This window comes from Stegostoma tigrinum, chromosome 21, assembly GCF_030684315.1.
Source record: "Stegostoma tigrinum isolate sSteTig4 chromosome 21, sSteTig4.hap1, whole genome shotgun sequence".
NCBI lineage: Eukaryota > Metazoa > Chordata > Chondrichthyes > Orectolobiformes > Stegostomatidae > Stegostoma > Stegostoma tigrinum.
The window spans coordinates 33,038,811-33,065,136 of NC_081374.1; the positions used below are offsets into that span (position 1 = coordinate 33,038,811).

The window sequence follows — 26,326 nt, forward strand, 5'->3', positions numbered from 1 at the left end:
CAAATTCCAGCATCTGTAGTAATTTGCTCCTACAGGGATCACAGCTGTCTGGTAAACCATCAACTTAATCTCCGAATTGAGTTCTTTCTCAAATGCAAATGCAAATAGAGCAAAATAATCTATGAAAATATATCTGTATACTTTTAACATTTTTCATTCATCAAAGCATGAGGAAGAATTTTAAGTTGCAATCACTTTACCGTAATTGCTAATACTTTATATTCTTAAAATACAGTACTGTAAAAAGATTTGGGATCAGTATTTCCCATTTGTGTATTTTTAAAGTGGAAAAATCATTCTACACTTTTAAAAGGAAAATCTAATTGAGTATGACTAAATGAATTTTATCTTTGCTTAAAGATCAAGTTAGCTTCTTAACATCTAACATTTATTGTAAGACTCTCTATTTGTTGTGATGAATATTCTCCCTAACTCTCTCAGTATGGTGAAAATATGTTTAGACTGCGCATGATTATGCTTCCTTTTACAAGATATGCAGCTACCTTTTAAAAATTCATTCATAGCTTGAAGATATTCTTGGCTAGGCTGGCAGATATTGCCCATCCTTAATTGCCCTTGAAGATGTTAGTTGATCTGCCTTCTTGAACCACTGGCAATCCAAACAGGGTAGATACACCCATCTACCACTGCCAGTAGCAGTGAAAGAATGGCAATATGGTTCCAAATGCAAATGATACTTGGCTTGGAGAGAAGCTTACAGATTGTGGCATTCCCATACATATGCTGCCCTGATCCTTCTACTGGTCAAGATTGCAAGTTTGGATGGAGCGGTCAAAGGAATAACAAAAGAGGTGGACTCGAATTTGCAAATAAGGCAGGTATCAAATTGTCACCCTACTCCTGCTATATAACACTGTGCATTCCTTATATCCTACAAATCTTCGAAATAGTATTTATACAATACTATGCTGACAAGATAAAGCAGAGTTTGTGTGTTTCTCTTAGTACTAAATACACATTAGAATGCCAAGTCTGTGAACATAGACGAAGTTCATTCCAGAAGGAATATGTCACAAGTACTTGCCACTTCTCTTCTTTAATTCCAAAATGCTTATTAAGTATTTGAATAAAAAAGCAGAAATCATTTTCTACGAAAAATGCCTAGAGTGTTGAGTCAAAGACATCTTCTGACACATCTTAGATAATAAAGTGTGGAGCTGGATGAACACAGCAGGCCAAGCAGCATCTCAGGAGCACAAAAGCTGACGTTTCGGGCCTAGAACCTTCATCAGAGCTGACACATCTTAGTCATTTAGGATTCTACCTAACTCTTTTTTTAATTTGAAAAAAGGTTTAACATTCCCCTCTTAGGTTTTAAAAACTTGCAATCAGAATAGAAAATTTCAAGATCTCTTTTTTAGTGGGAACACAATCTTTCAACAATTATCTTGTCACACCCAAGTAGTTAAATAGTTACGTAAGTATGACTGGCGGACCAGTCCAGAACTGCACACTGCAGTATGCAGTATTTGTATAAAGATGCCGTCAAACTGAAGAAATGACAAATTGGCTAGAAAGCTCAATTATTCATAAAGTAAAGCCCACAATAAAGATTTGTGTTTTCCCAATTTAAAGTTATTATTCCTTTTGACAACATCCATTTGCCATAGTTTTTCATCAATCTTTATAGCATTGCAATCAGTTGGAAAACCAAGTTTATTTGTGGAATTTCTGAAGAAGGGTCCAGACCTGAAACGTCAGCTTTCCTGCTCCTCTGATGCTGCTTGGCCTGCTGTGTTCATCCAGCTCTACACCTTGTTATCTCTATTTGTAGATGCTGATTTTGATATCTGAATATCAGTTTAAGAAGATTTATAATCAAAATTCAGACATTAATTTAATTTCATTTGCTGGCAACATATATTGGTGCATGATGTTAGCAATTGAAATGTGATTTGCAATTCTGGCATCTAAAGCACTATCTCCTTATAATTGAAGATCACTGTATATGTGACCTTTGGTATTCACACTTAGCCTCATTAATGTTCAGCATCATTTTATTAATGAGCTTACATCTTGAGACATCTTTCTAAGCAAAGTTCCCCAAAGCAGCAGTTCTTAGATGTGCTATAATTGTTGCTGTTTTATTTCTAATATCAGCATGTAATTGAAAATCTCTTTAAATTTAGATAACAAGGCCCAATCATGATTCAAATCTAAATCAGATAAAATCTCAAGAAGACTTATAGTAGTGGCCAGGGCTGTTGAAGTTGAATCAAGACCTGTAAAGTTCCCAAATATCTATATATCCCATTAAAGTGTGAATGAATTCAATCTGCTCACTACAGTTTTGTAAAATTTTAATTTGTAAATTTGTAAAATGTCTTGCAAAATTTTAAAACGTACAGGAAAGGGCAAATATAAGTATGTTAACATTGAAGTGCTATATTCTATGTTGCTTTCTCTCAAAATATTTTCTGCCTGGCTGATTGATAGGAGACTTGTATTTTAATTTGTCACAGTTTGTACCAGTTAGCTCATGGAGCTATGTTTTCTAAGTGCTGTAATTTTCTCTCATATAGGATGACATCCTTCAAGTGCAGGCATACATCCAGGTGGAACATATTTAGTTGTTTACTTGTCGATAGACAAAGTAGCATCTCCAAATAAACTTAGCTTTATAACAGAATGAAATGTTGCCATAGTTGTTGGATAACTGTGACAAGTAGATGCAGTCGAATAAATAACCACTCTAAACTGAGGAAATACAAATCTATCTTCAGGTAAAAATGGGCTTGCTGGAAATCCCAAAACAGAAGCAGAAATTGTTGAAGAGACTCAGCCGGTCTGGCAGCATCTGTGGTGAGAAAGCAGAGTTAACATTTTGAGTCCAGTAAACCTTCAGAATTTCTGTTTTTTGTTCTCGGTTGGGATTTCCTTTTAATTAATCTCTTTTTACTGCACACTGCTTTTAATGTAAGCTTTGGCTTATGCCACTAGTTTGGTGTTAATGGTTGTATTTATGCAGGCTATAGCACGCACTAGTTTCAAAGGTAGTAAAATTGAACTTAATAAGACAAAGCTCGTGGGATTGGAGTCTGAGTACAGTTAACTAGAGGATATAGGTTTAAGATGAGAGGGGAAAGATAAGGGGCCACTTTTTCACGTGCATGTTTGAAATGAGCTGCCAGAGGAAGTGGTGGAAGTACAGTTAAAACCTTAAAAGGCATCTGGATGGGTACTTGAATAGGAAGGGTTCAGGGAAATATGGGCCAAATGCAGGCAAATATGATTAGATTAATTTAGGATATCTAGTCGGCATGAATCAGTTGGACCAAAGGGTCTGTTTCCGTTCTGTATGTTTTTGTGACTCTCTCACTGAATGATAAAACCAGTAGGCCTATACATTAAAGGAACTTGAATGCAGCTCTCAAAATCATGTGCAATGCTACTTATTAGAACTTGAAGAGCAGTAATAACAAAATTGCTTATGTGTTCTTTAGGTTTCTTTGCCAAAACATTGTTTTTGAGGTATTCTGTAGGTTTTGAAGTTTTTAGTGACCTACCTTTCTAACTTTAAACAATGTTGATCCTGTTAATGATGATCTTGCTTTGTGCACTTCCTGCGTACTATGATCTGCCTGTACTGCTCGCAAACAATGCTTTTTATTGTACTTAGGTACACCTGACTACAATAAATCAAATCAAGTCATACTCAAATCAGTTCTTCAAATTCAATGTTTAGAGTTAGGGTAGGTCTTTGTTCCTAGATGCTATTTCTCTCTCATTATAGCATTCATGTCAACTCCCTTTCTGTTAACTCCATCACTGGTGGCAAACATTTTTACTCCCGTCATTGCTACTCTCTGAAGCTCACTTGTCGAACGTGAATGATTCTTCCAAACCTAACCCTTTGACCAAATGTTTTTGCATTTAACTCTGTCCTGTCTCAGCATTTATTCTTCATATTCCCAAAATAACATGCCATGGAACATACTTTAGGTTCTGGTTCAAGGTATAGAGCTGAATGAACACAGCAGGCTAAGCAGCATCAGAGGAGCAGGAAAGCTGATGTTTTGGGCCTGGAGCCTTCAGAACGGCCCAGGTCTGAAACATCAGCTTTCCTGCTCCTCTGATGCTGCTTGGCCTGGAGTGTTCATCCAGCTGTACACCTTGTTATCTGAGATTCTCTAGCATCAGCAGTTCATACTATGTCATAAGTTCTGGTTTGTATTCTTTTTATTTGTCTATTCATTCATGGAATGTGGGCATCAGTTTGCCCTTAAGAATGTAATGGTGAGCTGCCTTCTTGAACCATTGTTATTCATATGTCATTAATGCATCTATGTAAGGTAAAGAATTCTAGGATTTTAACCCAATGTTGGGAAGTATGGTAAGATAACTTCAAGTCAGTTATAGTGTGCTCCTATGTGCTTGCTGCACTTGGTCTCCCCAACAGTAGAGGTCATGGGCTTGGAAGGTGTTGTTGAAGAAGTCTCTGTGAATTATTTGTAGTGTATCTTGCAGACTACTGACACTCAGTGACTGTGCTAGAGAGAATTGAAAGTTCAAAGGATTGGATCGAGTGGCAATCAGGTAGGCTGCCTACTCTGATTTTTTTTGGATGACTTTGAAGCTGCACTCATCTGAACTGGAATGTATTCAGTCACAATCGTGAGTTTGTGGACTGGCTTTTGGGAGCCAAGAGCTGGATTTACCGCAGGATTCTAAACCTATGATTTGCTTTTGCATCCACAGTATTTATGTGGCTGGCCCATTTTAGTTTCTGATCAATGATGTTAAATATTTGGTTGTTTTCAGACTCAGCAAAAGAGTTGACAGTAAGATCCCCAAATTCTAACAAATTGGAAATACTTTTTACAGTATAAGAGGGAAATTAGGCAGTAATTATTAGGTTGAAGTATTATTTTTTACAGTTGTTTTCATTGTTGAACTTTGGTGTGCTGCTCTGTTTATTCTGATGACATTACTGTGTCTCTGCTTGCAGTTTTGTCTTTCCAACTGTGCTAGTTAATGCTTGGCTTTTTTTAAATACACACACACACGTGCACACGTAGGCTTCAGTATTTGGATCTACTTGTGCTTGATCTTTCTTCACATGGTCATTGACTTTGGAGCACATGATTGGTCCCTGGTGGTGTAACCCTGGCCTCTTTTCACAGTGTGATATTTTGGCATGAACTAGCACATTTTAACAATTCCAGACCAGTTCAAACCAGTTTGAACTGCCCTGTGTTCCAATGACTTTCTAAGCCCTTGGTGTCTTTTGGCTTTTAGCTGCTGTAAGCTTTTTCAAATTTGACAGAAACTCCTGTAAGCTGTCTACCATGACCTCTTTGTTACACAATTGGCCATTTTCTAAGTATCCCACTCTGTACTGTTATACAAAGGAGGATATCTAATAAAGTCAACTGTTACTTCTATTTAAAACTAATGTTGACTGTTCTGTCTGTTGAAAGGATATTGTCTTTACTGACTGCTTAAATGTAAGACTAGCACCGGTACTCCTATCAAGTATATAGATTTACACTCTCCGGTACCACCTGCACTCCAGCTCCATATTGATACAGAGGCAGTACGGACGTAGATGCTGGAAGCCAGCGTCAATAAATACAGAGCTGGAAAAGCACAGCAGGTCAGACAGCTTACAAGGAGCAGGACCTTGACTAAGTGCAAATAAATAGATATAAGGCCTTTCAGCTGACCTGCAAAGTCAAGCCTCTTGATCACTCACTCACTTAAATGATTTTTTTCTATACTTTTGCTTTTCTTCAATTTTTTGTAAGGATGTGGTATCCAGAACAGGATTCCATATTCCAGTTGATCCCAAAGCAACATAAATCCTGTTACCACTAGCCTCTGGACAATGTTCCTTTGTGTATTACTATTCTTTAGATGGGATATTTCAAATTGTGCAATGCCCAGGTAAAGGAGGATGAGCTGTCTCCCCTAATTAACCTGGCATCTCAGTTGGTTGCAACAGGTTTAAAGAGGATCCAAGACAATAAAATGTGAGGCTAGATGAACACAGCAGGCCAAGCAGCATCTCAGGAGCACAAAAGCTGACGTTTCGGGCCTGGACCCTTCATCAGAGAGGGGGATGGGGGGAGGGAACTGGAATAAATAGGGAGAGAGGGGGAGGCGGACCGAAGATGGAGAGTAAAGAAGATAGGTGGAGAGGGTGTAGGTGTGGAGGTAGGGAGGGGATAGGTCAGTCCAGGGAAGACGGACAGGTCAAGGAGGTGGGATGAGGTTGGTAGGTAGCTGGGGGTGTGGCTTGGGGTGGGAGGAAGGGATGGGTGAGAGGAAGAACCGGTTAGGGAGGCAGAGACAGGTTGGACTGGTTTTGGGATGCAGTGGGTGGGGGGGAAGAGCTGGGCTGGTTGTGTGGTGCAGTGGGGGGAGGGGATGAACTGGGCTGGTTTAGGGATGCAGTAGGGGAAGGGGAGATTTTGAAACTGGTGAAGTCCACATTGATACCATATGGCTGCAGGGTTCCCAGGCGGAATATCCCTTCTCTTTGGAAACTTTTCTCTCAGATCAAATGTGTTAACTTCACTTATCTCCATACAAGAGAGAGAGAGACACCCTTCCTTTTTACCTGCAGAGCAGGCATGATTTGCTGTGACCCTCGCAGTACACACCATTACCCACGAACATATATAGACCAAGAGTTGGAACTGGCTTTTACTCCCTGTTTCTGTCGATTCTTAAAGGGAAAGTTGTGTCCCTTGCCTCGTGTATATGATCTGGAATTCAGCCCACGGGATATGCATTCCTGCTGAGACGAGGGAACTAGTTTGCCTGGCACCCACCTTGCACCTTTCGCTTTTGAAGTCTCATTCTTTTAAAACATCCCTTGCACTCTACAAAGAGTGGCATTCCAGGTTTCCTCTTCAGATAACCACTGAATTTATTTTCACAGTGATCTTTTTGGAAATTCAGTCATCACTGTTATCAAAACTACATTTTTTTTATCCCTGAGTTATTTAATTGAATTTCAATTCCCCCAACTGCTATACTAGCTTTCAACTCTGGTCTCCACAGCATTATCACAGGCCTTCTGCATTAATCGTCCAGTAACATTATCAGGGGCAGTAGTACAGTGGTAAACACTTAATACAAATCAACTTGTTGCTACATTGAAAATAATGGCATTGAATTCCCTAAGTGGTAATTAGTTATTTTTTCTTAGCAGCCAGATTCTAATTCATCTTTTAAATCATGTGATTCTCACTATTCAGCCTCCTATTTCAATTAAAATAAATTGAACTGAGTGATGGAGCAGGAAGATGCCAACATCATGCTTTGGATGAAACAGCTTCTCTGTTAGCCCTTATTTTGCCAGAAGCCAGTACCAGGAGAAAGGACTGCAAACAGTGCTATACAAGGAAGTCCTAGCCTTCAGCTCATGCTCCTCTGCTCCTCTCTCAATACCCCATGTGTTCACAAGAATGTACTCTGCTCGGTACAAAGTTCCAGGGATTGAGATGTGATTGCCCTGGAGCAAGCCCCTGGACAATTGGTTTGATTGGCTACTTTTTGATTTAGAAAGATGTTCTGGATGATATAATCTGCCCCTTGCTATACCCATCTCTGATTTGTAGATGTGTCCCTACAAACAAAGTGTTGGGAGGAGGTTGTGAAGGATGTGTGAGAGAGATAAGTGACAAGAATTACCCAGTGGGAATTGGAGGCTGCAAGGAGTTTGTAGAAAAGGACATTCTAAGAGGACTGGGGGAAATAGGAAAGCAACAAGGATATGGAGGATAGTGGAAGAGAGTGAAAGGATGGAGGGAATATGAAGATAGGGAGAGCTGCAAAAGAAGGGGAAGAAAGACGTTTCAAGTAAGAACACTGCTGTACACCTCTCAACAAATCAACATTCAGCTAATTGGGAGCCAGGCATGCTTAAAATCCCTGAGGTAATTACTGCAAATAATTCAGGAATTATGGGGAGGCAGTGACCTCGAGGTATTATCACTGGACTGTTAATCCAGAGTCCCAGATGATATTCTGGTGACCTGGGTTAGAATCCCGTGACAGCAGATGGTGGAATTTGAATTCAGTAAAATAACTGGAATTAAGAATCAGATGAATCTATTGATGAATCTGTTGTCAGTTGTTAGAAAAACCCATCTGGTACGCAAATGTCCTTCAGGGAAGGAAACTACCACAGCATGTAGTTGACACTCAACTGAAATTAAGGATGGGCAATAAATGCTGCCTAGCCGGCAAAGCCCTCATCCTGTTAATGAATTAAAAAATCATAATTTAAGCATGCTTATGTTCAGGAACTACTTTCTGGAATTGGTGCAGTGAATGTTTTTGCATTGAATACTCTTGCATGTTGAATTTTTATTTAAAATCTGAGATTTTGGACAAAGCAATAATTGCCTGCCTTAAAATCTGCTGGGCTTGTGTAAATATGAAAGGAATACAATCTGTGACCTCACTAGTTTGTGGAAGGTTTGTTTGGGGTGATGGTGCAAAGAAGTGCATCATGAAATTTAAAAAGAAGTTTAATTGCTGACTTTTATATCTCTTGAATTTGTGTAAATTTAAATGCTGTAGTGTGTACGAAAAGAGTACTTTGTGTGCTGTGGCTTTAAATTTGAGTTTGACGATAAACATGCATCTTGAGATGTATTGCTGTGCTTGTGTGCATCTGCTCTGATGTTCTGTAATCAATGGGCTGACACAGATTGCATCATTGATGTCTGGTGCTGGAGGTTAATGTCCCACATGCAACTTGGAGGTCCTCATAGTTGAACAAAGTTTAGAGATTATGCTGATAATGGCTTTTGAGGATATTGTTGAATTCTTCTCCTTCTGCTTTTGTGCAAGTCCGAATACTCTATACATGAAAACAAATAAGGTAACTATGAAAACAAGGAAGTAACACCCTGCAAAAAAAAATGTTGTGCCCTGTTGTAGAACCTGTAGTATTTTGCAATCCTATAATTTTCTCTGTATTAGACATTTTAAAATTGTTTCGTTTTTATTTAAAATAAGAAACTACTTATTACTTAATTGTAAAGAGTTTTTCTTTTTTCATTATCAAACATCACTTTTTTGTGGAATGAAATGGCACATTCTTGCAGGTGAATGCTCTATTGCTAATTTACTGGAAGATTTTTTTGCCTTTTTAATCTTGGGAAGTGAAACTGGTCATCATATAATACAATATGTTGTTGTTTTCAAGATATTCTCATTTGGATGGAATTATTGTTTGTTGTGCTTATTGTGAGATATTGTTGCTGTTCAGATATTACATATATGTACAGGGTCAAAGAAATGGCTGCATAGTACGAATGACCAAGATGTGGGTAATTGTCTGTAAAAGCTGTGGTTGTGAAGCATATTGTAGTGAAACCTGAACAAAAACAAAGTTGCTGGAAAAGCTCAGCAGGTCTGGCAGCATCTGTGGAGGAGAAAACAGAGTTAATGTTTCGGGCCTGGTGACCCTTTCTCCGAGGGTAGTGACCAGTCATTTGACCTGGGTAGTGAAACCTGAGCTTTTGATAGGCTTTATAAATAGACACATACTCTGGAAAAGTCAAAAAGCTTTGTTAAATATTTATGAACAGAAGTTGCTGTGGGAGTGAACAGCTGACTCCCTGACGCTAAACACAATGTCAGACAAATTATACAAGAAGAAATAGTAGGCTCACGTGATAGAGGGACAGGAATAATTATGGATTAATTCAATCAGCATATTAACTGGAATAATCAGATTGATGATTTTAGCCTTGCTGAGGACCTCACTTTTGAGACACTTGTCTAGAGCAGTTTATTCACAAACTGCCCAGAGAGCAGGTTATACTACACCGGGTATTGTACATTGTGACAGATTAATTAGTGACATCAGAGTAAAGAACCTCTAACTAGCAACTATCATAACATCAGTACATTTTACATCAGCTTGAAAGGGAAAACAATGGGCCCACTATTTTAAACTTGTAAAAGGGCAACTGTGTGAGCATGAAAGCTAAGCTAGCTGAAGTGAAAGATCAGTAAATAAACAGTGACAGATCTTTTAAGGAGATATTTTTGAGTACTCAGAATAGACGCATTCATGCTATTAAAAAAAATTACAAGGGGCAGGCCCAACATCCATGTTCAACTAAAGAAAGTAAGAACAGCATCAAACTTCAGGAAAAAGCATGTAATTTTTTAAAAGTGGGTGGCAGGTCAAATGATGGGTCAGAATACAAAGCACAGCAGAGAACTGTTACAAGGATTATCAAGGCTAATAAATTAGGGCATGGAAGGAAGCTTAAGAATATATGATCAGATAGCAAGAATTTCTGAAGGATTCTAATGGAAAAGAGTAAAGTGATTATTGGACTGCCAGAAAGTAGAAATGGAGGAATAATTGTGGAAAATAAATGGTGGCTATAATGATTCTGACTTGCACAACAGAGGAAACAGATATCTTTGATACTAGTTTGAGAAGTTAATAGGAACTGCAGATACTGGAGAATCCCAGATAACAAGGTGTAGAGCTGGATGGTCACAGCAGGCCAAGCAGCATCAGAGGAGCAGGAAAGCTGATGTTTCGGGCCGAGACCCTTCATCAGAAATAGGCCTGAAACGTCAGCTTTCCAGCTCCTAAGGTGCTGCTTGGCCTGCTGTGTTCATCCAGCTCAACACCTTGTTATCTCAACTTCCCAAAATAACTAAATTTCAGAGGTGGTGAAGGAAGTGAGAAACTTAGTGAAATAGCGGTCACTTTGGAAGCTCTATTAAGCAACTGATGGAGTAGTAGGTTGATTACTCGTCAGGTCCTGATGGACGTCAACCTAAGGTTTTAAAAGAGATGGCTAATGACGTAGCAAATGCATTGTTGTACATTCTGCAAGTTTTTTTAGATTCTGCAGCGTTGACTCAGGCTGGAAAATAACAAAATAACTCCTGTATTCAAAATGGAGGAAATTAGCAAACAGACCATTGTATATAAATTTCACTGTAATTTTGACGTTTGTCATGGAGAAACCGTTAGAATCAGTCATTTAAGGACGTTATAACTGGCATTTGGAAAAGCTCAAGGTAACCTGCAAGATTCAGCATACTTTTGCCAAGGGGAAACCATGTTTATTCAATTAGTTGGGTTTTTTTTTAGTAAGTGTAAAATGGATTGTGGTGAAGGCTAAATCCATTTACGTACTGTACTTGGATTTCCAGGACACACTTGACAAGTCTCCGCTTAAAAAGGTTAATGTGCAAGGTACAGGAGATCATGGTATGGGAGTAACATTATGAGCATCGATGGAAGATTAGCTGACTGGCATAAACAGAGGGGCTCAGAAACAGGAGAAGTACCAAGGCCTATGATTTGCGACTTGGATGTTGTGGCCATTTCGGAGACCTGGATAGAGCAGGGACAGGAATCGTTGTTGCGGATTCCGGGATTTAGATGTTTCAGTAAGAACAGAGAAGATGGTAAAAGGGGGGGAGGTGTGGCATTGTTTGTCAAGGACAGTATTACAGTTGCAGAAAAGATGTTTGGGGACTCGTCAACTGAGGTAGTATGGGCTGAGGTTAGAAACAGGAAAGGAGAGGTCACCCTGTTGGGAGTTTTCTATAGGCGTCCGAATAGTTCCAGAGATGTAGAGGAAAGGATAGCAAAGATGATTCTCGCTAGGAGTGAGAGAGACCGGGTAGTTGTCTTGGGGGACTTCAACTTTCCAAATATTGACTGGGAACGCTATAGTTCGAGTACTATAGATGGGTCAGTTTTTGTCCAGTATGTGCAGGAGGGCTTCCTGACATAGTATGTAGATAGGCCAACAAGGGGCGAAGCCACATTAGATTTAGTACTGGGTAATGAGCCTGGCCAGGTGTTAGATTTAGAAGTAGGTGAGCACTTTGATGATAGCGATCACAATTCTGTTATGTTTACTTTAGTGATGGAAAGGGATAGGTGCATACCATTGAGCAAGAGTTATAGCTGGGGGAAAGGCAATTACGATGAGATTAGGCAAGATTTAGGGAGCATAGGATGGGGAAGGAAACTGCAGGGGATGGGCACATTAGAAATGTGGACCCTATTCAAGGAAAAGCTCCTTTGTGTCCTAGATAAGCATGTACCTGTCGGGCAGGGAGGAAGCTGTAGAGCGCGGGAGCCGTGCTTTACGAAGGAAGTGGAATCTCTGGTCAAGAGGAAGAAGAAGGCTTATGTTAGGATGAGATGTGAAGGCTCAATTAGGGCGCTTGAGGACTACGAGGTAGCTAGGAAAGACCTAAAGAGAGAGCTCAGAAGAGCCAGGAGGAGACATGAGAAGTTGTCGGCAGAAAGAATCAGGGTAAAACCTAGGGCTTTCTATAGGTATTTAAGGAATAAAAGAATGACGAAAGTAAGATTAGGGCCAATCAAGGATAGTAGGGGGAAGTTGTGTGTGGAGTCAGATGAGATGGGGAAGCACTAAATGAATATTTTTCGACAGTATTCACTCTAGAAAACGACAATGTTGTCGAGAATACTGAGATACAGGCTACTGGACTAGGTGGGATTAAGGTTCACAAGGAAGAGGTATTAGAAATCCTACAGAGTGTGAAGATAGATAAGTCCCCTGGGCCGGATGGGATTTATCCTAGGATCCTCTGGGAAGCCAGGGAGGAGATTGCCGGGCCTTTGGCATTGATCTTTAACTCATCATTGTTGACAGGAATAGTGCCAGATGACTGGAGGATAGCAAATGTGGTTCCCCTGTTCAAGAAGGGGAGTAGAGACAACCCTGGTAATTATAGACCAGTGAGCCTTACCTCAGTTGTTGGTAAAGTGTTGGAAAAGGTTATAAGGGATAGGATTTATAATCATCTAGAAAAGAATAAATCGATTAGGGATAGTCAGCACGGTTTTGTTAAGGGTAGGTCGTGTCTCACAAACCTTATTGAGTTCTTTGAGAAGGTGACCAAACAGGTAGATGAGAGTAGACCGGTTGATGTGGTGTATATGGATTTCAGCAAGGCGTTCGATAAGGTTCCCCACAGTAGGCTATTGTACAAAATGTGGAGCAATGGGATTGTGGGAGATATAACAGTTTGGATTGGAAATTGGCTTGCTGAAAGAAGACAGAGGGTGGTAGTTGATGGGAAATGTTCATCCTGGAGACCAGTTACTAGTGGTGTACCGCAAGGGTCGGTGTTGGGTCCACTGCTGTTTGTCATTTTTATAAATGAACTGGATGAGGGTGTAGAAGGATGAGTTAGTAAATTTGCAGACGACACTAAGGTCGGTGGAGTTGTGGATAGTGACGAAGGATGCTGTAGGTTGCAGAGAGACATAGATAAGCTGCAGAGCTGGGCTGAGAAGTGGCAAATAGAGTTTAATGTGGACAAGTGTGAAGTGATGCACTTTGGTAGGAGTAACCGGAATGCAAAGTACTGGGCTAATGGTAAGATTCTTGGTAGTGTAGATGAGCAGAGAGATCTCAGTGTCCATGTACACAGATCTTTGAAAGTTGCCACCCAGGTTGACAGGGCTGTTAAGCAGGCATACAGTGTTTTAGCTTTTATTAATAGAGGGGTAAAGTTCCGGAACCAAGAGGTTATCGTGAAGCTGTACAAAACTCTGGTGCGGCCGCACTTGGAGTATTGTGTACAGTTCTGGTCACCTCATTATAAGAAGGATGTGGAAGCTTTGGAGAGGGTGCAGAGGAGATTTACTGGGATGTTGCCTGGTATAGAGGGAAGGTCTTATGAGGAAAGGCTGAGGGACTTGAGGCTGTTTTCGTTCGAGAGAAGAAGGTTGAAAGGTGACTTACTTGAGACATATAAAATAATCAGAGGGCTAGATAGGGTGGATAGGGAGAGCCTTTTTCCTAGGATGGTGATGGCAAACACGAGGGGGCATAGCTTTAAATTGAGGGGTGAAAGATATAGGACAGATGTCAGAGGTGGTTTCTTTACTCAGAGTAGTAAAGGAATGGAACGCTTTGCCTGCAATGGTAGTAGATTCGCCAACTTTAAGTACAGTTAACTCATCATTGGAATAGTGTAGGTTAGATGGGCTTGAGATCGGTATGACAGGTCGGCATAACATTGAGGGCCGAAGGGCCTGTACTGTGCTGTAATGTCTATGTTCTATGTTCAAATGTTCTCTCCCTGACCTCATAAAAGCAGCCATCTGCCGAGAGAAATCTCAGACAGAATAACTTACCTATTTGTTGAATATTTCTTTGTTAATTTTGTGTTTGTTTAGATTAGTTAAATGTTATTATCCTTTGAACATTTTCGTAAAGAAAGAGCTTTTGAATTTGAAACACAAAACAGTAAAAATTCAGATGTCTTGTTTTACCCGTCTTTCGGCATTGCTTTGGAATTGCACTTCTGTTCTTTCTTCAAAAAAAACTACAAACTTTGATGATAAAAAAAATAAGTGCAAGTGAGTCCCAGACAGAGTTTTGGATTAATTTAAGGTAAGTTTATATGAAATCATTGAAAAAATCTGCAACGCAAGGACATGACTTGTTAGTGCTGCAGTGTATCATGCTTTTTATTTGATACGGATTTGGTCAGTCAACTGTCTTGAAGACTATCCTGATGAAGGATTCACCCAACAGAAACCAACAAAAACAATAGCAATCAAATGGTTCTGGGGCAGGCTTGGTGCATGTTGAAACATCTGAATTTTCTATGGATGATGCTGGAGATAGGACAACAAAAATAACTTTATTGACATTTTGATTTTGTTGTTTGAAGTAATATTGGTGTAGCTGAGTATAAATATAACCTGTGCTTCCACATTTTTTTTTGTCATATTCCCATCAAAATAATATATTTATTTTATTTCTCATCAGTTGTTTGTTGATAACTCTGTACTTAAGTTGTAGATGTTTTGTCTGTTCTCACATATGATGTTGTATCAGTGTTCCATGTTTGTTTTTGTAGTGCACAACGTGACAGAAATACTCTGCCGAAAAAAGGATTAAGGTAAACTACCTCTTTGTGCAGTTTGTCTCAAATTCTAAATTCCAAACAAAGTTCCTGTATCACTACATGAAACGACACAACAGATAAACTGAATCTGAAACCTATTATTAACAATTTTGACTGATGTCTATTGGTTGGTATTGCTTGGATATCAGACACACAGTTGAGCAATTTAAAAAGATTCCTTGGATCAAAAATCTGAAATTACAACATAATATTGAAGAATAAAAGAACTGTGATTAAATAGACAGGTTACACCATAGTCCAGGAAGATTTCGAAGCAAAATGACTGTCTCTTGTTTCAATTTCCTTAAATAAGTCCCTGATAATTGTACTTCAAAATCACAATAAACGTCCTCTAATTTCCAGTTGGGTAAACAGCACAGATCTCAGGTTGATTCGCATTGTGTTCAGTCGGCCGTTCTCACTTGAAGCAACAATGAGGTCTCTACAGAGGAGAAAGTTTGTGAAAGACACAAGTAGATCTTCAGTTTGATTTGTTACGTTCGCTGAGGAGAAGGCTATGAGCAACAGTACTGGGTCTTGGTAACGGTGCTCGTGCACCTGTCCCCTAAACTTCAGGAGGAGTGACCATTAAAAATAAAACCATGTCAATCCCACAATTTCATGCCTATCTACAGATAGGAAAGAAGACTGAAATGGCAGGCACACCCTCTTTGCATCCCTTTAGTTTTAAGTGAGTCCGAACTGGCCCAAGCAAAGGAGCTTTCAGTCATTAATTCACAATCTAAGCAAGTCCATTGATAAACTTGTTGTGTGCTGCAGTGTGGGCCTCACACTGTCCGTTACCATCTCATACAACGTAATTTTATCTGAATTGAAAGTTACAAAGTGGATGAACTTCAGCTAAATTCCTAAACAATTTACTATGAGATAATTTTTCTTGGATAACTTGTCAGTTAAAAGTTTGAAGACTTGGAAAGCATGATTAAGATGACTAGTCGTATAACTTGCACTTTGAATTTTCCCTTTTGCAATTTTTTATAATGCTCTTGCAGCAAAATATTTTGAATACCGTATATATTTGTGTACAAGTCAAATTGTTTTAAGACTACCTTTCTGGGTTAAATTTAAGGGGTTGACTGTTACATGAATACTACTTTTGAGGGGCTGAAATTCATGCTACAGTCCAAAATACCATATCATTAGCAGAAGCCCAATTGATCTCTAAATGAATAAAGGAAAAACAAATGTATTCTGGTAATTGCTGTAATGCCTCATGTTCTAGTTCAGGCAACTTTTGTGCAATCTTAGTTCTCTGCTGAAGTGCTAAATGTTGCCTTCTCGTGAACTTTGAACTTTGCGAACTCGTGAACGGCACTTGCCTTAAAATCTGAAATTCCATCCTTCTTTGATTAATTTCATGCATGTATACGAGTGGCTTCACAACTAGCACATTTTCCATTTTGACAATTTTCAAGTACCCACTCAGCAACATGTTTTTCCAATTGTGGCCACTTGCTAATTGGCACAGTTTTGTTCGGCGTTGTCTGAGGTTAGTTCGATACCTTACTTCAGTCTCTCAAGTTTCTCCAAAACACACAATTCTCTCGCTGCTACACATTATTTGTCTTTTCTGCAACTTCAATAAGCATACACTGTGTAAATGCTGCTGTCTGTTCTTTGTTTTTCTCTGGAGGACATTTTTACAGGAACTGATGAAGAAATTTCAAAACACCTAATAGTATGAAAATTAAATTCATTTCCTCATCCTAACATTTATGTACAAGATAATACCCTAACTCTCAAATGTTGATCTGTCACCTGTGAAGAACTAGGGTCAATTTTTACATAAGATATATGGAAAATTCCAGATTTTTTGTCCAAAAATATGTATGGGTATGTATGGTTCTTAAAACACAAACAAGTGTATTAATTTCACTGGGACTCATCAATAAAAGGAATTGCAAGTGAACCTTTCCTTCGGCAAAATAGTGTCACATTGTCTTCAAATTACACAACTTGTCTGATATGTTCTGTTGACTTTTGACTTTGAGGAATATCTGTAGCTGAATGAGTGGTCCCCATAAAGAAGATAAATTTCAGAATGAACTTTAGTTCTTCTAGCTGTCTTGCTAGGTTTATCAGAGATAATTCTAAGTTTACAAATTAGGCCTTGTATGAAAATAGCATTGCTAATGTGTTATTTGGATGGAACTGCTTACATGAAACTACAATCAACTTTACTGATGTTAGTATAACTTCCTGAATAAGAGAAACTATTTCATTCCCGCTGTTTATATGCAAAGCAATTTGACAGGAATAGATCATTATTTTGAAGACACGTTGAGAAGGTTTGGACTGTAAAGGTCAAATTTTCTTAGATGTATAATCAAGCACAGTGAATGCATTTTCATATCTCATGTATTACCTACTTTTTTTCTGGTTTCATGTATTGTTCAAAACTTAACAGACCATCTCCATTCACTGGAATTTAACATCTCCTCCCACAGGGTCTGCCTGGTTTGCTGAATATTTCCAAGATTTTTTTGTTTTTATTTGTGGATTGCAAATAACTTGGTGATAGTATTAGTAGCAACAGTAGTCACTACCATTTATACTTAATGCTTCTTATATACTGTAATGGTTTGGGCCTAATTATTTTAGCATTTGATTCAACACCAGATCTAAGTGTTCCTAGCATTAATTTATTTCTCCACGTCTCGTTATAGGTTAAAATAAGACAAGTATTCAAGTTTTGCCTTTACCAATATGTTAAAAAGTACTTCATTTAATTTGTGGACTATTTGTCTTTACTTGCTGTGCTTGGGCACAGTAGATACTGAGCACAGCATAGAGGAAACAAATATTGAAGTTAGTTCATTCTCATAACTGAGATCTAATAAAGAAGCATTTGTATTCTGTGTAGCTTAGCGATAGCCAAAATAATAGATGTTTGCCTTCTAAGCAGAAAGCTAGGAGTTTGACATCTTTCTTCTGTGTTGGTTCTGAAATGAGAGCAATATATTAACAGTTTTCTACTTCCTGTCTGGTTTAACTATGTTGTTTTTCTTTCAGTCAGAAAGGTGTTAATTTTGGGGAGCTGGAAAAGTTTGGAATTCGCTATAAAATAGTGTAGGGGTCAACAAACAATCAAAAAGAGCTTGCTCAAAAATATGTGTCTGTTGTACTCAGAGTTCCACATGTTACATGGCAAAGATCACACTGTTCTATTATTAATGCCTTTTAAAATGATCTTGTCTCAAGCTCATTAGAGGTAACAAGTGTTTTGAAATTATGATCTGAAGCATTAATATATGCTTTTACTCCATTAACTTGCTCATTCTTAGATTGGTTTACATATTTGTAAAGATCTAACTCATTTGTATATGGCCTCCCCTCATTTATAGATATGGAACAAGTTCGCAACAAGAAGACAAGGAATGGCTTCATGCACGTTCTATTGGAGGTCCTGTAGACTCGGATAGCCAGTCACTCTCATCCCCATCAGCTATTCCATTATCAAACTTGGGTCAGTACGTTTCTGATTACCAAATAATTTGTAGGGGAAATAAAACTGCATTTTGGATTTCCTTTTTTCCCAATCAATATGTTTAGCTATTTTGATAACTGACCTTTTCTGCCTTGCAGCAGATGAGTATAGAATGTATTAAAAATACTAAGTTTTACTTATTGATGACAAGCATACGAAAATAACATGGGAAAATCATGTTGGGAAAGAAGAAAAACTAAAATCTAGATTGGCAGAGCAGGCTTGAGGTGACGGGTTGCCTACTCCTGCCCCTATCTTACTGTGTCTCAGTTTGGGATATGTCTTAAAGACATATAAATTGACTAACTGTGCAACTTAAATATCAGGTGTAAAATTTCTGAATAATAACATCTCCACACAAGTATCTGACATGGTGCCATATTTTTGATTGATTAGAGTTTCAATTCTCTGAATTTATAACAAAATCCATGTGGTATAATCCTGGTACAAAAAACACTTTTTTTTTATTCAGTTCTGTAGAAGTGTCAAATAAGATCAAACAAACAAAATGCTGGAGAAACTCAACAGATCTGGCAGCATCTGTGGAGACCAAAACACATCAAAATATTTAGTCTGTTTTGATCTCCACAGATGCTGCCAGATCTGTTGAGTTTCTCCAGCATTCTGTTTGTTTCAGATTTCCAATATCCACAGCATTTTACTGTATTGACTGTCAATTCATTTTATTTGCTCGATTACTGTACTTTGCAAACAGTAGGAAGCAATGATCGATAAGATTATTGCTGAAACAATTGCTGAAAACTTAGAGAGCAGAATCTCAGGAATCCCCATGGTTTCATAAGGGTTAAAAGCTCCCATCAAGTTAGCCATAAAAATAGTCTGTTTTCAGTGCTTTCAACTGTCTCTCATAGGAGGGGTTTCAGTACAAATGTCCCTTTCCTAATTATAGAAGTGAAAAATTCAATATGTCAAAGTATCTTTTCAGAATTCAAGAATTGAGATTATTAGTACAAGCAGAAAATGCTGGAAATACTCAGCAGGGCACATAGTACACTGACTTGCTGAGCATTTCCAGCAAGCTCTGTTTGTGTTTTAGATTTCAAGCAGCTGAAGCATTCTACATTTAGGGAATTTTTAGGGGTGGAAAAATTACAACCTCAGTACAAATGTAAACAACAAATAACTTTTTTTATGATTAACCTTTCTTGGATAATGGCATAGAAAGTCATATCTAAATTTGCTTATGACACAAAATTAGGTGGCATTATAGACAGTGCCATTGATGGCATAAAAAACTGTGGCAGATGGAGTTCAATGTAAGCAATTGCAAAGTAATTCAATTTGGACCAACAACAGATGGGTCAGGCTATTTTCTGGATGGTAAGAATTTAAATACAGTGGATGTGCAAAGTGATTTGGGGGTTCAGGCACATAGATTGTTGTGTTAATTTAAACAGGTGCAGAAAATAATCGAGAAAACTAGTGGAATGCTTGCCTTTATATCTAGAGGACTGGAGGATTCGGGAGTTATGCTGCAGTTATACAAAACCCTGGTCAGATCCCCTGGGAGCACTACATGCAGATCTAGGCACTAAGACTTGGGAAGGATATATTGGCCTTGGAGGTTTTACAACATTGGTTTGCTGGACTAATACGTGGACTTCAGGGCCTAAGTTATGAGGAGAGATTTAAGCAAATTGTGTTCAGACAAGAGTTACTGGACTAAAAAAAGTTAACTCTGCTTTCTCTAGACAGATGCTGCTTGACTTGATGAGTTTTTTTTTCCAGCAATTTCTGTTTTTGTTTCTGACTTCCAGCATCCGCAGTTAATTTCTACAGGGGAACACAAAAACCTGTTTTCTACATAATTTAGAAGACCTGAGGGGTAATTGAAATCTTCAACATATTAACAGGAAAAGATGAGATGGATAACTATTATCACTGGGGATTCTGGAACAAGGGGACATAGTCAGTGAGTTAGGGCCAACTGTTCAGGAGAGATGTTAGCAAGCACTTCTACACACCAAGGATGGTAGATGTTTGGAACTCTTCTACAAGCCCATGGCAGTGGATACTAGGTCAGTTGTTAATTTTAAAGCTGTGATTTTTGTTTTGTTAAGCAATGGTATTAAAGGATGTGAGCCAAAGGCAGGTATGTTGAATAGATCTCATTGAATGGTGGAGCAGGCTTAAGGGCTGAATGGCCTAATCTTGTTCCTATGTTCCTATATAGAAATATATCCACAAGCTTATTTTCTTACAATCAAATATATTTAATGATCTCTAAGAGGTGCTGCACCAAATTTCAACGTTTAGATCAGTACTGTTCTTAAGTAATATTATTATTATAACACTAACTTTATCACCAATATGTAACAGTGTACTGGAAGCTTGAACAGTTTCCTGTGCAATTTGTCATTTCTCAAGTTCTCCTACAATTTGAGAATTAATTTCCTTGGTAGAAGCAGCCATCTTGGTACAGCCTTTCTGAAAGTCAGAACCTGACTTCTCCAAGTCTCTGGTTGGTTTTGTTTGGCAGTATGATGAAGTGATATTGGAAATAACAGTTTACTTAGACCAAAAGACTTATTCATAACTTTGAGACAGGATAAAGCGCTCTTTCTCGTAGACTTTGCTGCAAGTCAGGAGTCAGTGTGTAAAAGATGTGACATTCAAGAAATGCGTGCCAAACAATAGTTGCAAACTGGGATGTGGGACTTGCATTGGCTACATCTGATTCTTGTTCATAAGTCTTTACCTTTATGCCTGAATGACAAACATCTGCAACATAATTTCTAAGAAATAGCAAAAGGATAATAACTTAAATTGTATTTGAGTGCTGCAGTGACATTCATAAGTGTGAATATGCAAATTAATGAACTGAATAGTGAAGCATCTTATTTGCTACATGTTTGTACTTGACCAAAACTGATAGTTTTAACAAAGTCTTAAATTGCTACAAACACGTCAATGCCATTCCTTTTCTATACTGTTGAATTAAGTTTCCAATACACACAAGTGCAAACTGCGAAAACATTTTAATTATTGTTAATTGTAGTGAAAGCACATCTGTAATGCAGTCATTATTTCTTTTGAGATTGCCACCTTTCCTTTTAATGCCAAAGTTCAAATAAGTGATCTATGTGACTGGCAATGTAGCTTGGATGTAAGACCCTAAAAAGCCTTAAGCTCATTAAAGTCTGCATTTTTCTAAGATGGATGAGGAAACAATCATACAATTTTATAAATCTTGCTTGCTGTATTTTTAACAAAGCTCTTAAGTCTGCTGTAGTTTACTTATAGTTTTTCTCGTCTTCGTATATACCTTAAGAACCTGTTATGAAACTAATTTCATGGTAATATTTATTGTTCATTTGCTGGTTTATTAGCATGTAACTATCAAACAAATATTAACGCAGGTTTACAGACAGTGACAATAGAATTTGAAGTTGCATAATTGTCGCCCTAAAAAACAACAAAAACACAATGTTAAAGAAATATCTAGTCCAGTTAGCCAAACGAGATTCAGGTTAATAAGCAGAAAAACAGGAGGCTAGAAGAGCACAGCGAGCCAGGCTGGAAAGGAGAAGTCAATGTTTTGGGTATTACACTTCTTCAGGACTGGGTTTGAGGGTACGTGAAGCTGCAGATAAAGAGAGAGGGGAGGGAGGATTGTGGACTCACGGTGATCGATGGACATCGGTAGTAGGTATGACGTAGTACTCCTACATCCAGTCCTGAAGAAGAGTAATACCCAAAACGTTGACTTCTCCTTTCCAGCCTGGCTTGCTGTGTTCTTCTAGCCTCCTGTTTTTCGGTTTATTAACCTGAATCTCGTTTGGTTAACTGGACCAGATTTTTTTTTAACGTTGTGTTTTTGTTGTTTTTAGGGTGACAATTATGCAACTTCAAATTCTATTGTCCCTGTCAGTAAACCTCCTTTTAATATTTGTTTGGTAGTTACATGCTAATAAACCAGCAAATGAACAATAAATATTACCATGAAATTAGTTTCTACGTCGTACCTACTACCGATGTCCGTCGATCACCATGATTCCACAATCCTCCCTCCCCTCTCTCTTTATCTGCAGCTTCACGTACCCCCACATCAATCCTGAAGAAGAGTAATACCCAAAACATTGATTTTTCCTTTGCTACAGATGTTGCCTAGCTTGCTGTGTTCTTCCAGTCTCCTGTTTGTCTACCTTGGTTCCAGCATCTGCAGTTTTTTTTGTCTCAATTCAGGTTAATAAGCAACATTGCTCAAGCACAAATCACAATGCTAAGTATTTTTCTATCATTTCTCTGTATAGTTCCTCACAACAAATCCACCTGAAGACTTGTTCTTACTTTACAATAAGCTGTTTAAATGAATATAATTGTTGCTTATCAACAGCAAGTCCCACTGCAGTGTCCCAACTGGGTAGCCCAACTCCAAAAATGATGCGCTCAAACAGCATTCCAACTCACGACTCCTCATTCGATTTGTATGGAAGTTTGCAGATGGGAAGCACAGTTTCTTTGGCAGAAAGACCAAAAGGAATGATCCGCTCTGGATCGTTTAGGGATCCAGTGGATGAAGGTAAGAGTGAATATTCAGATTTTCAGCCAATGTTAAGCAAAATATTTTTATTTTGTTTGATGTTGCAAGGTTATATAGTCACATGAGTGGTTACTAGTTTGTAGGTATTTTGTACAAGGCACTTGAATTTTGAAAATCTCTGTCAGGCTCAAAGCCAGTAAGAAAGAATGTTCTGAATGTGTGTTTGTTTGGTACATTTCATAACCTTGGAACCCAAATGCATTAACAAGTCAATTAGTTTTATATGCACCAGTTATGTACATTAATACCTGAAAACTTGACATCAAACCCTTCAGGTTAGTATTAAATATTTTATACCGCTCAGAACACTCTGAGAGAATGGCTGAATTTTCCACAACATTCAGGATGGGGTTGGAGGAGGAAAGTCCATCCTGAAACTAAATTGAGCCTTTATTGTAGCTAATTGTATGCTGTACTTGGTTCCAGTGGCATTTAACTGCAGGGCTCAAGTTGTGGGGGAGGAGCTGCACACTGTGTGGGAATAACGGTAAACCCTGACAGCTTTACATTGTACCCTACTGGTGCCTGTCTCAGAGACAACTATACATATATAGACAAAGAATACATCAGTCACACTTAGAGCTCGATAAAATTCGAAAGTACTGCCATGAATAATTTAACGTTTTTAACTACTAGAGATATGTCAGTCACTGTCTTTCACTACTCTGGGTTCTGTAACTAATCCCAAACATTATTACTCGAAGACTTGGCAGCTGGACAGGCTGGAATTCTTCTTCACATCCTTTAACCACACCTTCTGACGTAGGGTATGTCTTGCATGATTAATCCTCAAAGTTTTGCAGAACAAAGGATTTTCTCAGGCTCTTTCTACACAGGTCTCTGTGCCAAGTGTATGCCTTATCTGGAATTATCCATGCACATGACCAATCCTAAATATTTTGTCCAAGTACGTGCCTTATCTGGAATTGTCTGTGCTCATGACCAATTCCAGATTTTGTGCTTAACTGGTAGAGACAGCAGTTACTGAAATTCTGGAATCTTAGCTCTTAGCAGACCTGAATGACACAGCACAGTTCCACTCAGTTAACAGCCCATTCTAAAGCCTCATATCAGTTCCTGATATCTTCAGCCTTTTCTAGCACTGCTCTGGAAGAACTTCTCTTTGGGAAATCTTGGCCTACAAAGTAACTCAGCGTGGAAATGGCTACTTAGGAAAAATCAGAATCACCTTTCTTCAGTGATCTCCTACCCTTCCAGTGGGGTTGGCCTGACTAACCCGAGTACCTCTAGGTTCCACAGGTCTACTAGTGAAAGCACAAGTCCACGAATATGCTGCAGGAGCACAGCAGGCCAGACAGTATCAGGAACAGGAAAGCTAACGTTTCAGATCGGGACCTTTCTTCAGATGTTCTGCTGATGCTGTCAGGCCTGCTGTGTTTCTTCAGCTCCACACTTTGTTATCTCTGACTCCAGCATCTGCAATTCTTGCTATCTCAGTCCATGAATACATTGTCTTTGTCTAACCAGTGCTTTCTGAAGTACAACTGAATTACCAGCCCTCTCTCTGGGTTGTTGGCTCTTCGGAGATGCCTGTTACCCTTAATGGGATGGCAGGCCTGGCCACAATGACTAAATTGACCTCTACTCAATAAAATGTAATATAGGTCTCATCGGAAATGGGACAGTCTCCTGTTTCCACCCTAGCAACATTATCGTCTGTGTTAACTTAGAAAAATGTTTTAATCCCAACAAAGTATTAATATTTGACTGTTGCTTTAAATAACATGCAAACTTGTTGACCAAGAATATCACGTTGAAGAAGGAATTGTTGCTGTTTAAAGTAGCCTGGATATCAAGGTGTTGATACAAATCCTATTTTTGACGGATGTTTTGAAATGCATGTCTCCCAAAGAGTAATTCTATTAGTTTTAGCCCAGATGATAGTAACACAGATTGAGTGAATCCTCTGCAGTCGCACACTGCCTTGTCTCAGCAGGTAGATTGTACCTCTCACTGCATGTTCATACAAAGAAGATCTATATACCATTAGCATAGATGGGTTTGCTTGTGCAAGTTGACAGCTGAAAATGTATTTTAAGAAAGGAAACAATAATTCTGTACTGGAGCCACCAGGTTCTATTTAATTGAAATAGTGACTGTGCTCCAGACCTTGAGCATGTCTTATCTTTTTTTTGTGGAAACAACAAAAGAGCTATATCAATATTATGACCCAAGAATTCTTCAGGGTAAAAGCACAGTTGGAACACTATCCAAGCAGGGGAGGTAGTTGTTTGTTTTAACAGGAGTTATTTTCTTTCTTTTCCATTTCATAACCTTGTTTAATGTTTTGTGCAGCACAATTTTTATTAAATTTCCGCTCGTGTCTCAGCACTTTCTTCATTATTTGCTTCTTTGTATTCTCTTCTTTCTTTTACCTGGCTTCAACTCAAAAGACCTGCCTTTCCATAGTTGTCTGGAACTTTTTCCGAAAATTAATGTGAAATGTTCACTTGTCTGTTTTTAGCATATCTGTTTCCTAGTTTGAGTTTCCCACTACAGCATTCCAACCAAACATCCCACTGGGAAAATGACCACACTCTACCCTGATCAGATAACAGCAAGATTGTGTGTCTACCTTGGGGGTACAATTAACATTATCAGCAAATGCTATTTATATCCGAGCTTTTAAATTATTCTTTCGCAGCTTTTTTTTGCTATCCTGCAGATTTCTGTACTATTCATAAGAACCAGATGGAGATCTCAGTGGAGGTGCTTTAGTGCCAATAAACTGCAAAGGACTTGTTAGCAAAGACACGAGCTGTTGTCTGAGGCTAAAAATATTTGCTTAGTCACTGCCCAGCTGTATTGTAACTTGTATGGGGAGCACAGATAATCATGCAAGGCCCCCCACATTTGCTGCTTACAGAGCCTGGAGGTTAGCTGTTTTCTGTCAATCTCATTGCTCTGCTTTTCATTCGTTGGCTGGCCATCAAAGTGTCTGAGCCAGATAGTTGTCATAGCAGTGCAGACTAAAGTTATGCTTCAGGACCATATAAAAATCCCAATGTGGCTGAATGGGAATATTGACCAGGAATTTAAAAATTCTGATTGGCGATTATTTTGCATCTTAAAGCCTGAGATTTTAGGCAGTTCTGATTTGCTTAAGTTTAATAGTTACCCAGGAAAGGTTAGAGGATTAAAGACCTACTCTAACTCTTGATAATTCTAATACTGAGCTCTCCCTCCACTACAGTCCTTGATTCTGACAGACCTGATGCCCATTCTGTACCCAACACATGGTTTCTCCCCCAATACCGGCTTCATGGCTACCCTATCCTTTCCCTTTGCCTGGCCCCCCAATTTTCCCT

The 26,326-nt window shown here is 38.7% G+C and overlaps 1 protein-coding gene across 4 annotated transcripts in view; it reads left to right on the forward strand.

Moving 5' to 3' along the window:
- The window catches only part of LOC125463028 (neuron navigator 1-like), a 618,648-nt gene that overhangs the window by 501,358 nt on the left and 90,964 nt on the right, over positions 1–26,326 (forward strand). For all 4 annotated transcript variants that reach the window (XM_059653430.1, XM_048553660.2, XM_059653432.1 and 1 more), the window contains 3 exons: positions 14,878–14,919; positions 18,291–18,412; positions 22,791–22,976. In XM_059653430.1, the coding sequence (XP_059509413.1) occupies positions 14,878–14,919; positions 18,291–18,412; positions 22,791–22,976 (350 nt within the window). The remainder of the gene's footprint in view (positions 1–14,877; positions 14,920–18,290; positions 18,413–22,790; positions 22,977–26,326) is intronic.